Source organism: Telmatherina bonti (genome assembly GCF_933228915.1).
Source record: "Telmatherina bonti genome assembly, chromosome: 10".
Lineage (NCBI taxonomy): Eukaryota > Metazoa > Chordata > Actinopteri > Atheriniformes > Telmatherinidae > Telmatherina > Telmatherina bonti.
This window is the reverse complement of record NC_136628.1, coordinates 5,655,949-5,671,546: the sequence shown is the minus strand read 5'-3', so window position 1 is coordinate 5,671,546 and position 15,598 is coordinate 5,655,949. Positions and strand designations below refer to the sequence as shown.

The 15,598-nt window shown below is 40.3% G+C and overlaps 1 protein-coding gene across 1 annotated transcript in view; it reads left to right on the top strand.

Annotated features, from left to right (window-relative positions):
- Positions 1 to 12,870: 12,870 nt before the first annotated feature.
- plekhb1 (pleckstrin homology domain containing B1) overlaps positions 12,871 to 15,598 on the top strand; it is a gene marked incomplete at its 5' end in the record, with an annotated part of 33,607 nt that continues 30,879 nt past the window's right edge. Inside the window, 2 exons of the mRNA XM_079247087.1 lie at positions 12,871 to 12,907; positions 15,316 to 15,468. Of these exons, the coding sequence (XP_079103213.1) occupies positions 12,871 to 12,907; positions 15,316 to 15,468 (190 nt within the window). The remainder of the gene's footprint in view (positions 12,908 to 15,315; positions 15,469 to 15,598) is intronic.

Below are 15,598 nucleotides of genomic sequence, written 5' to 3'. Positions count from 1 at the left end.
TGCCATGTTATGTAATGTAAACAAAATGTAATTATAAAAACACCATAACACAGTAGAATTTACATATTTACATTAGATTTGAACTACTGTCTGATAAAGACTGTTTGTAAAAGTAAAGTAAAAAAGCAGGAGAGCAGAATATGTAGCTGTTATGATGAGCAGGAGTCCTGGTGGTCTGAAGGGCAGGAATGTAGTCTTCCTCTGGAAGGAGCTGGTCCTCCATCTGAAGAGCTGCTGGGTTTCCACTCTGAATCAGATGACAGATTAATAAAGACAAGAAGTTTTTATCTCATATTAGTACTGCGACTGTAATAAGTGTATGTTCTAACAGACACGCATCGCTGCACGCATGCGCACACAGAGTATGAAAGCGGTCCACACACGCAGATAAATCATTATTTTTTTCTTTCTATGATTTTGTATTTATGAACAAATGTTTACAACTGGATGGAAATAGAGGTGTTGAACTGTTGCGTCTCTTTCATCGCTTCTCATTTTGCTTTCACGCAAACTCGGACTGAATGACACCCGCATGAACGGTTCCGGTCCAGAGTCTTACGTTTTAGAGCCGAGACCCCAAGTTTTCTAATAAACCAGGTCTCACGTCTTTAGCAGACTGAACAGAACCACTGGAAATACGCCAACAGTAAGAAACAACGGAAAGAAAACAACGTGGGCGGCCCCACCCCTCCTCCCCCCATCCCGACGCACAAAGTAAACAAGCCCCCCCCCCTCCCCCGCCCCAGAAACAACCGAGTTACTGATCTAAACAGCTTATAAAGACACCGTAGCTGCATATATATATCACTGTCCCTCGCTGTAAGGGTTAGGGTTAGGCTCCACCACCTCCTCGCGGGTGTATTTCCGCTTTTTGGTGTGTTTTGCAATTGTTCATACAGAGAAAAAGCGGACAAAAAAGGCTTCTTCTGCTTTTGCGCATGGACACACTCAAGTACGCACGTTGTCACAAATGTTTATGCACGGACCCCCTGAAGCCATTTTACATCCCACACACACAGACTGCACATCACTGTGACGGGAATTTTATTGGCTTCACGGCAGTGGGGTCAGAACTGGCATCAGAGCTGGTGGGCGAGGTCTGGAAGCGGAAACGTATGTGATGGTCAGACCACCTAGGTTGACACTCATTGGGTATTACTGGCTAAGGAACGACCACGGATCAATCCAGTTGGTCAAAAATGGGGTCAATCAGAAGGGAAGAGCCTACCGGTGCATCATGCGCAGTTTTATTGAAATAGGAAACGTTTAAGATATTGTACGAGCGTGATATAAAAAGAAAAACGGAAAACGGCCCACAGGCAGGCCGCCGACAGTTAAGGGGTTAAACTCCTCCACTTGAGGCAGGACCTGACTCCCGACCCGGAGAGAGCAATTCACCCTATTCCGGCTGAGGACCATGGTCTCAGATTTGGAGGTGCTGATTCTCATCCCAGCCGCTTCACTCTCGGCTGCAAATCACTCAAGTGAGAGCTGGAGATCACGACCAGATGAAGCCAACAAAACCCCGTCAACCACAAAAAGCAGAAACCCAATCCTGAGGCCACCAAGCCGGATCCCCTCAACATGCCTTCTTAAAAAGGGGGATCACCACCCCAGTCTGCCAGTCCAGTAGCATTGTCCCCGTTGTCTACGCGATCCTGCAGAGGCGTGTCAGCCAGGACAGCCCCACAGCATCCAGAGCCTGAAGGAACTCCGGGCGGATCTCATCCACCCCCGCCGCCAAGGACCTTTTTAACCACCTCAGCGACTTCAGCCCCAGAGTCCACCCCTGAGTCCCCCAGCTCTGCTTCCTCATTCGAAGACGTGTTGGTAGGATTGAGGAGGTCTTCGAAGTTTTCACTCCACCTACCCACAACATCCTGAGTTGAGGTCAGCAGCTCCCCATCTCCACTGTACACAGTAGTGACGGAGCACTACTTCCCCCTCCTGAGCCGCCGGATGGTGGACCAGAATCGCCTCGAAGTCTTCCTCCGTGGCCTCGCCGAACTCCTCCCATGCCCGAGTTTTTGCTTTGGCGACAGCCGAAGCCACATGCTGCTTGGTCTGTCGGTCTCTATCAGCTGTCTCCAGAGTTGCACAGGCTAAGAAGGCCCGATAGGACTCCTTCCTCAGCTTGACAGCATCCCTCACTGCTGGTGTCCACCAATGAGTTCTGGGATTACCGCTACGACAGGCACCAACGACCTTACAGCCACAGCTCCGGCTGGCTGCCTCAACAATAGAGGCACGGAACACAGCCCATTCGGACTCAATGTCCCCCGCCTCATTCGGGACATGGTTGAAGCTCTGCTGAAGGTGGGAGTTGAAGCTCGCTCTGACGGGGGACTATGCTGGACGTTCCCAGCAGACCCTCACAACACGTTTGGGCCTGCCAGATCTGACCGGTTTTCTCCCCCACCATCTGAGGCAACTCACCACCAGGTGGTGATCAGTTGAAGCTCCGCCACCCTCTTTACCCGAGTGTCCAAGGCATGTGGCCGCAGGTCCGATGATACGCCTACAAAATCGATCATCGAACTGCAGCCCAGGGAGTCTTGATGCCAGGTGTACATATGAACACTCTTATCTTCAAACATGGTGTTTGTTATGGACAATCCATGACGAGCACAGAAGTCCAATGACAAAACATCATTTGGGTTCAGAGGGCGGGCATGCCTCCCAATCACTCCCCTCCAGGTCTCACTGTCATTGCCCACGTGAGCACAAGTCCCCCAGCAGAACAATGGAGTCACCAGAAGGAGCACCCTCCAACACTCCGTCCAAGGACTCCAGAAAGGGTGGGTACTCTGAATTGCTGTTCAGTGCATTAGCACAGACAACAGTCAGAACCCATCCCCCCACCCGAAGGCACAGGGAAACTACCCTTTCATCAACCCAATGTGCAGGCAGGTCCAGCCCCTCTCGCGGGTACTGGTTTCAGAGCCCAAGCCATGCGTCGAGGTGAGTGCAAATATATCTAGCAGAACCACTCAACCTCACGCACAAGCTCAGGGTCCTTCCCTACCAGAGAGGTGACATTCCACGTCCCTAGAACCGGCTTCTGCAGCCGGAGATTGGACCAGGGTCCAGGGTCCAGGGTCCAACGTCCCCACGTCTTGCTGCCAGGGTCCCCACGTCTTGCTGCCACCCAGCTCACATTGCACCCGACCCCTACGGCTCCTCCCGCAGATGGTGAGCCCACGGGAGGTCTCATGAAACTGTTTCTTCTAAAATGAACATGGCAGCAGAATAAAGGCTTAAGCATGGGAAATCCCACATCTTAAATGACTTGTAAACATGTCATTAAGAAGAATAATGTTGTTCTCTTCAATTTAGCAAAAATTCAGAGTACATGTAAGAACTGGAGTGTTTGTCTTGGTTCAGGATCAGCTTCTTCTTTCTTTTTTTTTTTTACTGTTTCAATGTAAGCCAACATATGCAAACTGAAATTAAGCCATCTCTGTTTTTCCTATGTCCTTCTCCTCCACCACTCCAACCCATTCAGGAAGAGCTGGATAAGATCAAGGCAGTCTCGCACAGTTACTGTATCAGGTCAAGAAAGAATGACAAGGTACCCAGCGGTATTCCTGAAGTGATGTTTACTACACCACAGCTGTGGGATTGTGAAGATTTTGTCGTTTCACACAACAATCTTAATGCTTTCAAACAGGCATGCAAGTTCCTATCAAGCATTCCATGTGACGAAAATGTGTTTGACCTCTGTAATATGATCATGTCAGAGTCAGACAATACATTTCCCACTAACATACCACAAGCTCAAATATTTTCAGGATTTGGGAGGTTCTTTGTTCACTTGTCTTTAACTATGTTGCCTGATAATTTCGTATAAATGTTATTACAGACATACTACTTTTGTCCAGGTCTAAGTCACTAATTTGTAACCTGAAAAGAAAACTCAACATGTTGCGAATTTATCTACAATTATCTAGTATATACAGTATATAGTAACTGCAACACAGCAACAGCTAAAAACATATGTTTTTAGTTGTTGCTGTGTCAGTTCATTTCACTCATAATGGAGTGTTGCATTCCTGAAATTAATATGTCACTATTTCAGTGAACATTGTGTTGAAATTTTTTCAAATCACTACATAATTTGTTAAAATTACTGTGTCCCATTACAAAGACACGGTGGAACTGAATATTATCTAATTTGCTGATCATTGTGAAATTGTTTAAAGACTTTTAGCAATTTCTCAAGATGTAATAATCCTTTCTATTTGTGGTGGAATATTAATTCAGTAATCTGACTTTGTTTTATTAGTCCCAGGTAGTCCAGATATAGTATATCCAAAGATATGCTATTTCAGCATTTAGGTTGTATGGTAAATTAATAAAATTATTGCTTACTACTGTAATGATTTATTTACCAAGTTTTTTGTTTGCAAAGATTTGTACTAAATATGGGAGTTTTTATCTAAACTATTGTGCCAGCAGCTAGTGTGATGCAATTGATGAATACAAACAGCATCATTTTCATGAATGTGTTTCTTCAAAGATGAACAAGACAGCAAAAAAAACATGAATGACTGAATTAAACAGGCTGTGTTTACCTTTTTAACTGGAAGGAGCAGTTCTTTTCAAACTTTTAACAATGTGCTTTTAAAGCAGATCCAAGCAAATAGAATGTCCATTTACTTTAACAGTTTGCTGTTGGTTCTCCTAACGCTATTAAAAGAATACTTAATGAAATGAAATGAAATGAAAAGTACTTTATTTATCCCCAAAGGGAAATTCAATATTGTAGTATATAATAATAATTAATTTGAGGAAGTCTTGTTCCGGAGGCAAACTGTAATGCAGGGGTGTCAGAATCCAGTCCTCGAGGGCCGAAATCCGGCAGGTTTTGGTTGTTTCCCTCCACTAATACAGCTGATTCAAATCAATGGATCCAGCAGCTTCTTGTTAACCTGTTTGAGTGTCGGTCAGGTGTGTGTTGGAGCACAAAGACAACAAAAACCTGCAGGATATCGACCCTCCAGAACTGCAGTTTGACACCCCTGCTCTAATGGGTCTTGGAAGGTGTTTACTTGCTTGTTGAGGTGAGCCAGTAAAGCCTGTTCCATCCTCCACGAGAAGCGAGAACTTTTCTCTTGTTCTCAAAGCTCCGAGAAGAATAAGACGTCATTTTGTTCTCGCGGACGTGTTTGAGGACAGTTCTTGACACACCAGGCTGGCAGAACTTTTTTCTTGAAGGGCTGCGAGAAGTATCGTGTGATTGGTTGGACATTGGAGGTGGGCGTGGTTAACACGGAGAAAGCATGAAGCGGAGTTGCTGCTTCCATGTGTTTACTGTTGCCGGCAAAACGGATTGTTTTGATAAAACAGCTGATCGAGGTGGTGAGAAAGTACGAACATTTTTACGTGTGGCATTAAAACACTTGGATCCAGCCGCGTGCACGACCCGCCCTGCCGCGGACGAAGCTGCTCGTTAAATATGAAACTAGAAAAACAGAGCGGAGAGCGGAAACCTCCGCCAAGCACAATGTTAAAGAATCCTTTTAAAAAAATTCCTGGATCCAAACGGTGATCCTTATCACCACCAAAATTTAATCAGTTTTTCATTTTTACATTCGCAACAACTCTTGAAATTTTTATAAAAATCTGTTCGTAACCTTTTAAGTTATCTTGAGCAAAAAGACGCCGGGGAAACAACCTCCTCAGCGGAGGTAACAACCGGGTTCATTGCACATAAAGCAGACATCTGGCCCCCACAGTGACCCCTCCCCGCTGCAGACGTGCTTCTCGTGGAGGATGTATGGACCTGCCGAACAAGACGTTTTTTCTTGTTCTTGCAGCCTCAAGAACAAGAACTCAGTTCTTGCTTCTCGTGGAGTATTCAACAGGCTTTAGAGTCTCTCCAGGACTTTCATGATGTGAGATGTCAGGGCAACTGGTCTGTAGTCACTTGGTTCAGCTGGTTGTGTTTTTTTAGGCACTGGAACAAGGCAGGAGGTTTTCCACAGCACTGGGGCTCTATTTTGTCTCAGACTGGTGTTGAAAAGGTGCTACAGAATCGGACATAGTTGTTTTGAGCAGGTCTTGAGAACTCTGGGACTGACACCATCTGGACCTGCAGCCTTGTTCTGGTTCAGTTTCTCAAGTTGCTTCTTAACCTGATTGCAGGAGACAAACAAGGTGGAGGTCTCAGGATGTCCTGATGTGGAGGGAGATGAAGCTGTGTTCTGGTCCATGACTGAGCTGCAGGGTGACAGATTGGAGGCGTGACAGGAAAGCAGTGGGCTTATGGAGGGTGTGTGGTCTGTTGGGCTGGAGGTAGGGGGTGAACTGAACCTGTTGAAGAATATGTTCAGCTCATTAGCTCTGTCCAGACCTCCATCAGGCTGGTCCCCCTTTAACTTGAAGCCGGTGATCTTCTTCATTCCAGACCACACATCCCTCAGGTTATTCTGCTGGAGCTGACTTTCTAACTTCTTCCTGTAGTCCTCCTTGCACTTCTTAGTTTGTGTTTTAAGTTGTTTTTGTGTTGCCCTCAATAACTCCCTGTCTCCATCCCGGAAGGCTTTCTTTTTGATGTTCAGCAGCTTTTTCAGGTCACTGGTGATCCAGGGTTTGTTATTGGGGAAGCACCTCACTGTTCTTGTTGGGACGATGCTGTCCACACAGAAGTTTATGTAATCTGTCACACACTCAGTCATGGCGTTGATGTCGTCTCCATGAGGTTCACAGAGGACGTTCCAGTCTGTAGCCTCAAAGCCTCCTCTAAGAGCATCTTCAGCTTCAGCAGACCAGACTTTGATAGTCTTTGTGATGACTGGTTGCTGCTGAACGATGGGCTTGTAGGTGGAGGTGAGAAGAACCAGATTATGGTCAGATCTTCCTAAAGGAGGCAGGGCAGAACAACTGTATCCATTATTCATATTCGCATAAAATAAGTCCAACATCTTATTTTCTCTGGTGGAGCATGTATTATATAAACCGCTACCAGAATAACACAGGTAAACTCTCTGGCTAAATAATATAAACGGAAGCTCACAGCTAACAGTTCCATGTCCCTTGTGCATATCTTCTCCTTGAGCAGGTTGTATTGATACAAGTGTGCAAATTAACTGAATAAAAAGTGAAAATAAGGAAAATCCTGTCAAACTTTAGTTTGAACAATTTAATATAACCAAGTTTATTTGTTCATTTACAGCGAATTACTTAATTAACATTGTAACCATGTCATTAAGAAGAAGAATTTTGTACTCCTCAATTTAACAGAAACTTGGAGTACTTGTAAGATTGTTGTGGTGGTCTGGGTCCAGTGCCAGATTTTAAGAAGCACTTCCAACAGTTCTATATAATATCCATTACCCAGACTGCACTTTAAGGACAATGTCAAAATCAGTGCGGAGGTCTGGGTAGTTTTGTTCACAAGCAACTTCAACAGGCAGTATGTTGAAGTTGCCTGTATGGGCTTGTATGGGCTTGAGGTCGACACTGGAATGCGCTCGTTTCTATGAACTGAACTGTAATGTTTTGCCCGAGGAGGATATCTGCCCCTGTGCAGAACCGCAGAAAAGCCTCTAATGTGCCTTTGTCCAATTCCCCAATATACCTCTTCAGATGTCTTGCCATGTTGTTGGTGGTCATCTCTTCTGGGAAATTTTTGAAGTTGGAATCCTTTCTTCCATTATCTCCACAAGTTTGTGCGGATACATTGTGTCTTTCAGGGTTTTTAGGATGGGCCTACAGCTTTCAATAACAAACATTGGTGTCTGGATTAAGGTCTTGTGAGCTAAGTGTGAAACGAGTCCAGCAATGTTGTCTTCAGTGGCAAGTTGGTGACAATCATGTGCATCTTGCACATCCAGGAGGTCATCTTTGTCAACGGCTTCAAAGGAACTCAGTGCAAGTTCCAGAGTTTCTCTCTCTTCTTTTGAGATATAGTGCAAGAAGCTCTCTTTAACATTGCTATAGATTGTTCCAAACAAGATTTCTTCCAAGAATAGGAGGAGTGGAAAATATTTGGCAATTACAAGGATCCTTGCAATTTGCTGCCACTACGCAATTTGATACTCAAAAAAAAAAACCATCTTTACCTGGGACATTATTATGGAGAAAGGAACAGTACTAGGTGTATCCAAAAGCATTATGAATCAGGCATATTAGAGACCAACAAAAAATGGTCCTTGAACAATACTATTAAGCTTTCTGTATTTTTCTTCAACTATGAAATATGATAGGTCAGTTTTAGACAAGCCCAGATGTGGGCATGAAGATATGGCAAAATTTTTAAACAAAAAACTTATCAAAGTGCCAAATCAAGGAAACAAAGTAAGGAATTTGCTTACATGTAAATGTTTAAGTTTGATCAACTTGACATAAAGTATTTTTAAGTATCTCAGTCCTTAGAGTTTCATAGAACTTACAGTGAACTTCAGTGTAACACTACATTAACTCTGTTTAATAGAACCAGCCTTTAGAGGTTAAGCACACAAGCAGTTCAGTATGCTGCTTTTTTCTAAGAGTCTGTACATTTTGTAGTATATCTTTTCAAAAGGTAAAATGATAAATAAACCATCACAGAACAGAACATTTATGTTCTGCCAAATTCTTGAGTGTTGGCCAAAGCAAAGTCCATCTTTTCCTTGATAACTTCATAAGAAGTAATGAGTGGAAGTTTCAAGCAGTTTATACAAGTGTTGGCCATCAGAAACATCAGTTTTGTGGAGCATTCTTGACTGTCCTCATGGAGAAACTCAATAGATGGTGTTGGATAAAAGCCAAGTGGTAGTATCTCACTTGCCCCAGTTGCAAACACAAGGATGCTTTGAAGCTTTGATGGGCCTTCCTCCTCTGTTGAAAATGAAAAGTTTTATGAGACATTGTGCTACTATTTCTCTTGTTTTTAAGGCAAGTGCAACTTTTTTGTAGGCTTTGTGTGTGTGAGTGTGTGTTTGGAGTGGAGGGAGAGTTACAAGTAAATCTCTTATCTTACTTTTTTCCTTACAGTTAAAGGTATCATAACCTGGTCTTTTATGTGCCCACTGTCCTCTAACGGTTTTCTAATAACTGTTTAAAAGCTTATTAAACCAAAAAAATTTTAAAAAGTGCTTTTTCTGACCCTTTATTCATAACAAAACTTTTCTTGCGAGAATTCATGCAAGATTTTTATCAACCTAGATATGGATTAAAATAATGTTAATGAGGTGCTCGCTGATTGATCGCTGGAAGTCCAGAGTCAGAAGGGGGGCGAGGCCAGTAGTCTCCATGCTACAAACATTAGTGGCTAGTGATGGCAAGTTAACCTGACAGGAGCAGCTTTCTGAATTCAGCATTTATGTTTAAACCGGAATCTGAGCCTGAGAGAGAGAAGATACCGAGATGGTGGAAGGAGCACGTTTACACCAAACTGTCTCTGAATGGTAAAGTCGTCATTTTTAATGTCTGCTCACCTTGCCTGTTCAGATAGCACGTTGACAACGAGGCATGTCGTTCATGTTAATACGTCTCAGTTTTATTCTGTGTTGGACCGTTTTTATACAATAAATGTACTTTAAAAAAAATCTGAAGTTACAGTTGTAAAAAATGAAACGGATTTTGACTGAACCGGTCGGTACGTTCAGTGTCCAGCTGCCGGCCGGTCTGCAGATAAGCACACACACATTTTAACCACACGGCGTTTCACAGAGCAGCGTTTTTTATTGAGGTTTTATTTACCATCAAATGTTTTTTCTAAATTAATTAGCTTATTTAGATTTCCTGTTTTAGGAGTGTGAAAAATGTTACGTCAACATGACAGATCTCTGGTTGATGATGTGGGCTGCTGTGTTACTGTACAGATAAATAACATGAAGTCAGATATCTTGTATCATTGATCAGGCTTCCTGCTGACTAATATAGACTCATGTTTTATATATTCCAGCATCACTTACCATCTATTATGTTGGTCTAATTGTCTCTGTTAAGCTGCACATGCAAACAGAAATAGACAGCACGATATTATTACTGTGCTTAGAAAATAAAATTTCTTTTTTCATTTCCTTAGGTGCTGAGAAGGATAAAGCAGGTCCAAACTGCTCCGTCTGACCCAACATCCTGGCGTGGAACCAGTCTGCTTCAATGCATTTTTAACTAAATGCAGGAAACATTTATAAGCAGGATTATGTACATTTTTACCTGTGGGAGGGAATGATTATTTATGTTCTTGCCATTTCATATGACATATAACAAATTGTAGCTTTGCTGCAGTCACTTAGGACAATAGCAATTGAATTAAAGTAAATACACAACTTTACCATATACACATTTATGCATCTGACTTCTGAATGTAAAATGTAAAGCTGAAGTAAAAAAAAAATACAGCTCTTTAAAACACAATATCTTTATTAGTGTACAGAAATAAAATCAATGCTCATTTTCAATGTAATAAAATAATAATGATGATTTTCACTCTTAGTTATTGTTTCTGTTTTATTAGGAAAATAAATGATGAATCAGTTATGATGGATTACCTGACTCTGTGAGGAATCTTCGATCCAAAGCCATCTCTGATTTCCTGTAAGACAGTGTGCTGGTCCCAAGATTTATGAAATATTCAAATGCACTAAGAATGTGACCATTTTCATGTAGAATATGTTTCAAAACGGGCTTGCAAATCACTTCCCACTGTGGATTTGGAAGCAGTATGACATCTTTGTGGAATGTCTCATGATACTGAAAAGCTTTGGGCCTAGAAGAAAAATAATCAAACAACATGTCTGCTAGTTGGACTTCCGAGTTGGACTCATGGAGTGTCTGAGGCAATGGTTTTCTTATTTAGCTCAGTTTCTTAAGCTCGACCGTGGACAGACATGGAGAGACACAAAAATGTTTCCCTGGATTCAAATATCGGAGATCAGAGTACAGATAACAAAATAAGTCTTGCCGCGCCTTTCTGCCTTCCCCCTGAACTCCGACTCGCTGCTCCAGCACGAAAAAGTGAGGCTAACTCACTTTCCACTGTTTCGTTGCGGCGGGTTACGGAGGTTTGCTCCGATACAGCAGAAGCCACACTGCTGCAAGCATCTGGAGATGTTAGTAAGCTATTTAAGATAGCTGCCGCTTCACTTATTCTTTTTTTATTGTTAGCCACCAAGTGGTTCTGGTTAGCCATATCTTTTCTTCTTTATTTGCCAAGTCGATGTTTGGAGAGCAACTTTCCCGCTTTACTGCCACCTACTGGACATTACATTACGCATTTTACGACAGGGCCTGATCCACGCATGCGCCCTCTCCATAGTGGGGTGCAGCCCCGCCTTCTTCCGGAACAAAATTACCTCTCTCTCACACACACTGCAGGTTCTCATTCACACAAAAGTTCGCTTCATTGACTCACACACATATGACCTCTCATATATACAACTGTTAGCTCACACACACACACATATGTAACCTCTGATTCATACAACTGTTAGCTCACACACACACACATATGTAACCTCTTATTCATACAACTGTTAGCTCACACACACACACACACATACGTAACCTCTGATTCATACAACTGTTAGCTCACACACACACACACATATGTAACCTCTGATTCATACAACTGTTAGCTCACACACACACACATATATTATCTCTCATTCATACTGCTATGACCTCACACATACACATGTGTAACTAATTCAAATGAATCCAGCGTGTCTTGTATGGATATGTGTGTGATTTTAATAGTATGTGTGTGTGACTTTACTTTTTTATATACGTGAGAGTTAAATTTATGTGTATGTGCATGTGATTTCAGTTGTATATGCATGATTTCAGCGCTGTGTGTGAAATTTAAGAATAGATTTTGGCCTATACAGCACCTCATACAATGCCTCTGGATTTATATAGTTAATTCATCGACATTCCCCAAAGTCTCATCAGAGATGGTCTCCATGGAAACATTGCTGTCAGAGACAAAAGAAGGCTGAGACATCATGACAAAAGAACAGGACTGAAAATCAGTGGAAACAGATCTGATGGAGGGACGGATCCTCCCCAGAACCAGAACCTCAATAGGTCCAATGGAGGGACAAATCCTTCTCCCAACCAGGACCTGTTAAAGCAGTTTGGGATAATCTGGACAGAGAATGGAAGAAAGAGCAAAAACATCCAAAGACTTTCAGCGATATCTAACTTCAGGCCATAAATCACAAAGCATACTGTGTGCTGTATGTCTACAGACAGACAGACAACGGATAGACATACGGATATACAGACAGAAAGACAGATAGATAAAAAAAAAAAAAAAGAATATATTTCTTCACTTACTATAATAAAGCCAATTCTAATTAACCCAAACCTTAAATTGATTTAAACTGATGAAATGCTGATGACATGTAACCTGGCGCTTCAGCTGATACAGAAGATGCCAGCAGTTTCTCTGCTATAAATGGAGACAATGTCACTGTGCATCACCTGCTGGCAAGTCTCATAACTGACGTGGAAACTATTTTTAGACTAATCCTCATGTTCTCACTGTACAGGGATTAACTTGTCAAACCTGGTCCAACACAAATCAGTGTTAAGTTTGTTTATGAGCATGAAAGTGTTGCAGCACGTGAAATAGTATGGTGCACAATGGGAGATTCTGGACAAGAAGTCAGTTCAAAAGTGTCCTTTTTGGCCCTCCCATCCAGCTTTTTCCGTCCTTCCAACGGATAAAGCTGGATGGGAAGGCGGGGTCTCCTAATCCAGAAGAATTCTGTGAGTCAGCCCCAGTCCAGATAAATCCTTCATCTCCTCTAGGTCTGAGGCATGAGGGGGAAGATAAAAAGACACAGAAGAGAAGACAGAAGTCCATTTCTGGATCACATCATCTTATAAACAATAAAACTGTCTTCTTTCTGAAATTGAGAACATCTTAGAAACATGGCATTGCTGAGGTCAGGCTGGTTGTGGAGACAGAGTGAGTAAATTAATATTTCTGGTTTGTTTGATGGTAACTTTATAATGACAAAAAAAAAATATATATATATATAATATCAGATATCTTTAAGTACAATATATTTTCATTGTTTTTAATACATGTTGTAAAAAACTAACAGGTTCCCGCATCTGAGAAAAATTGACAAATTCCTTGACTAAAAATATGTATTTTTACTTTGCGGTCATGAAAGAGACATTCATTCTTATTTTCTGTCTATTTCTGAAATTATTTAGCTCTTGTGCTTAAAGTTGTCATTCTCCAACAACAGAACAACAGTTCCACACCTGAACTGTAAAACCTTCAGCTCACCAAGTTTTGCCGTTTCCATTATTATTCCAGTTAAATAAGCAGAGATATAACTACTTCCAACTATACTTAAATTTGTAATTTCCTTTAAAAAAAAAGAAGCTAATTGAAGAATTAACTCTGCTTCTTTACAACTTAATCACCAAACTATGGTATTTCTTGCAGGATTTGTCAAACATTGATGGAAACTTTATGCTAATTACTAAGCTACAGGATAGCAAGCACTGCAACTGATATATCATCATATTTTCAGTCTGGTATAACCAGACAACAGAAACATTTTCCTCAAGAAGATCCCTGACTTTATTCTGCAACTCTGAACACAGTCTGTGCTAAAACAGTAAAGCTCGCATTAGAAGATATTTGTGGAACTGACTCATCTTATATTCCCATAGCAAAAAGTTCTTTATTCAAGTATACTATAAGTATGCTTATTTATACTAAAACTGAGACAGTATACTTGAAGTTTACTTCTATATACAATATTGTATATACTTCAGGATAGTATAATAAAAGTATACTTGGCTCAAAAAGAGACTATGTTACACTTAAATTAAGTACATTGAGACTATTTTTGGTTCAAACGATAAGCATGTTTCATTTATCTTTTTGTCCATAAGAAATGACTTCAGTTCTTAGTTTGAGGCACTATTATGTTCATATTTTTACAAACAGATGCACTTTTCCCTTCACCATTTTTTGGCAAAGAAAGGCTTGATCTTGGAAAGACTATTATGCTTTCATTTTGACAAGTAAATGCACACTTTTTCCTTTTTGTTTTCCAGCCAAGGACATGATTTCATAATTATTTTGTGTGTTTTTGAAACACACATCTTTAATGTGCATTTTCATCTTTAAAGCCGGTATTTGCAAATACATTGTATGGTATGTACAAGTATTTTATATTTAAGCACATACATTTAAGATGCTAAGCAAAGTTACAAGTATACTGAGTAAAGTATTATAAATAAACAAGTAAAATTTCATAAAATGCTTTTTTTCGCCTAGGTTTATACAAGTATAGTTAGTATAATTCCGTAAAGTAAAATGTGGATGAGAAATATGTACCTAGTAGACTAGTAGTGCACTATATATATATATATGTATATATAGATATATATGTATATATATCTATATATACATATATGCATATATATATATATATATATATATACCTATATATGTATATATACATTTATATATATATATATATATATATATATATATATATATATATATATATATATATATATATGTATATATATATATATATATATATATATATATATATATACATATATATATATATGTATGCATGTATATATGTAAATGTATGTATGTAAATTATATACAATCTGTACCTAGTACAGTAGTATATATATATATATATATATATATATATATATATATATATACATATATATATATATATATATATATATATATATATATATATATATGCCCTGCGATGGACTGGCAAGCTGTCCAGGGTGTACCCTGCCTGTCGCCCAAAGCTGGCTGGGATAGGCTCCAGCTTCCCCGCGACCCTGAATTGGAATAAGCGGTTCGGAAAATGAATGAATGAATATATATATATATATATATATATATATATATATATATATATATATATATATATATATACATATATATATACATATATGCATATATATATATATATATACCTATATATGTATATATACATTTTTATATATCTTGTTTTCACATAACTTGTCATCTTGTTTTCACATCTGAATTTCTAACTAAACACGGAGACTGCTCTGGAAACCAGTACCTGTTACGAAACTTCAGTCTTTTATAATCCCATTAATCGTCCTTTGCCATGTCTCTTAAGTGGCTTACAAGGATCATCAGCGGGGGTGTCTGTTGGGAGAATAGACAACATCCAAAAGACCAACAACAGAAAACTCAAACTATTAGACTTAATGACAAGATGCAAAAATGAACACTAAGTTTTTATCTGTTAATTAACTGCTAACTCAGAGGAATCAACTTTGGGATTATTTGATTTTTAGGACATTAGAAGACGAATGTTGATCTGACATGTGTCTCTTCTGTAGCTGCCGTTCTGAAACGCTGGAAGCTGAACTGGTGCGACCTCTGGGTGGACGGGAGTCTTTGCTTCTATAAGAGCAATAGCAGGCGAGAGCTGGAGCAACGCATCCGTCTGAAGACCACGTGCATCGATGTGCGGTCTGGTTTGGAATGCGGAGGTACACATTCACACCACTTTATTCATTACAAAGGAGCTAACCAGCAAAGAGACAAAACGATCAGTAAAAAATACAAAATCTAACAGAAAAAACAGAAATACATTCACTTACATTCATGTGAAGATATCAG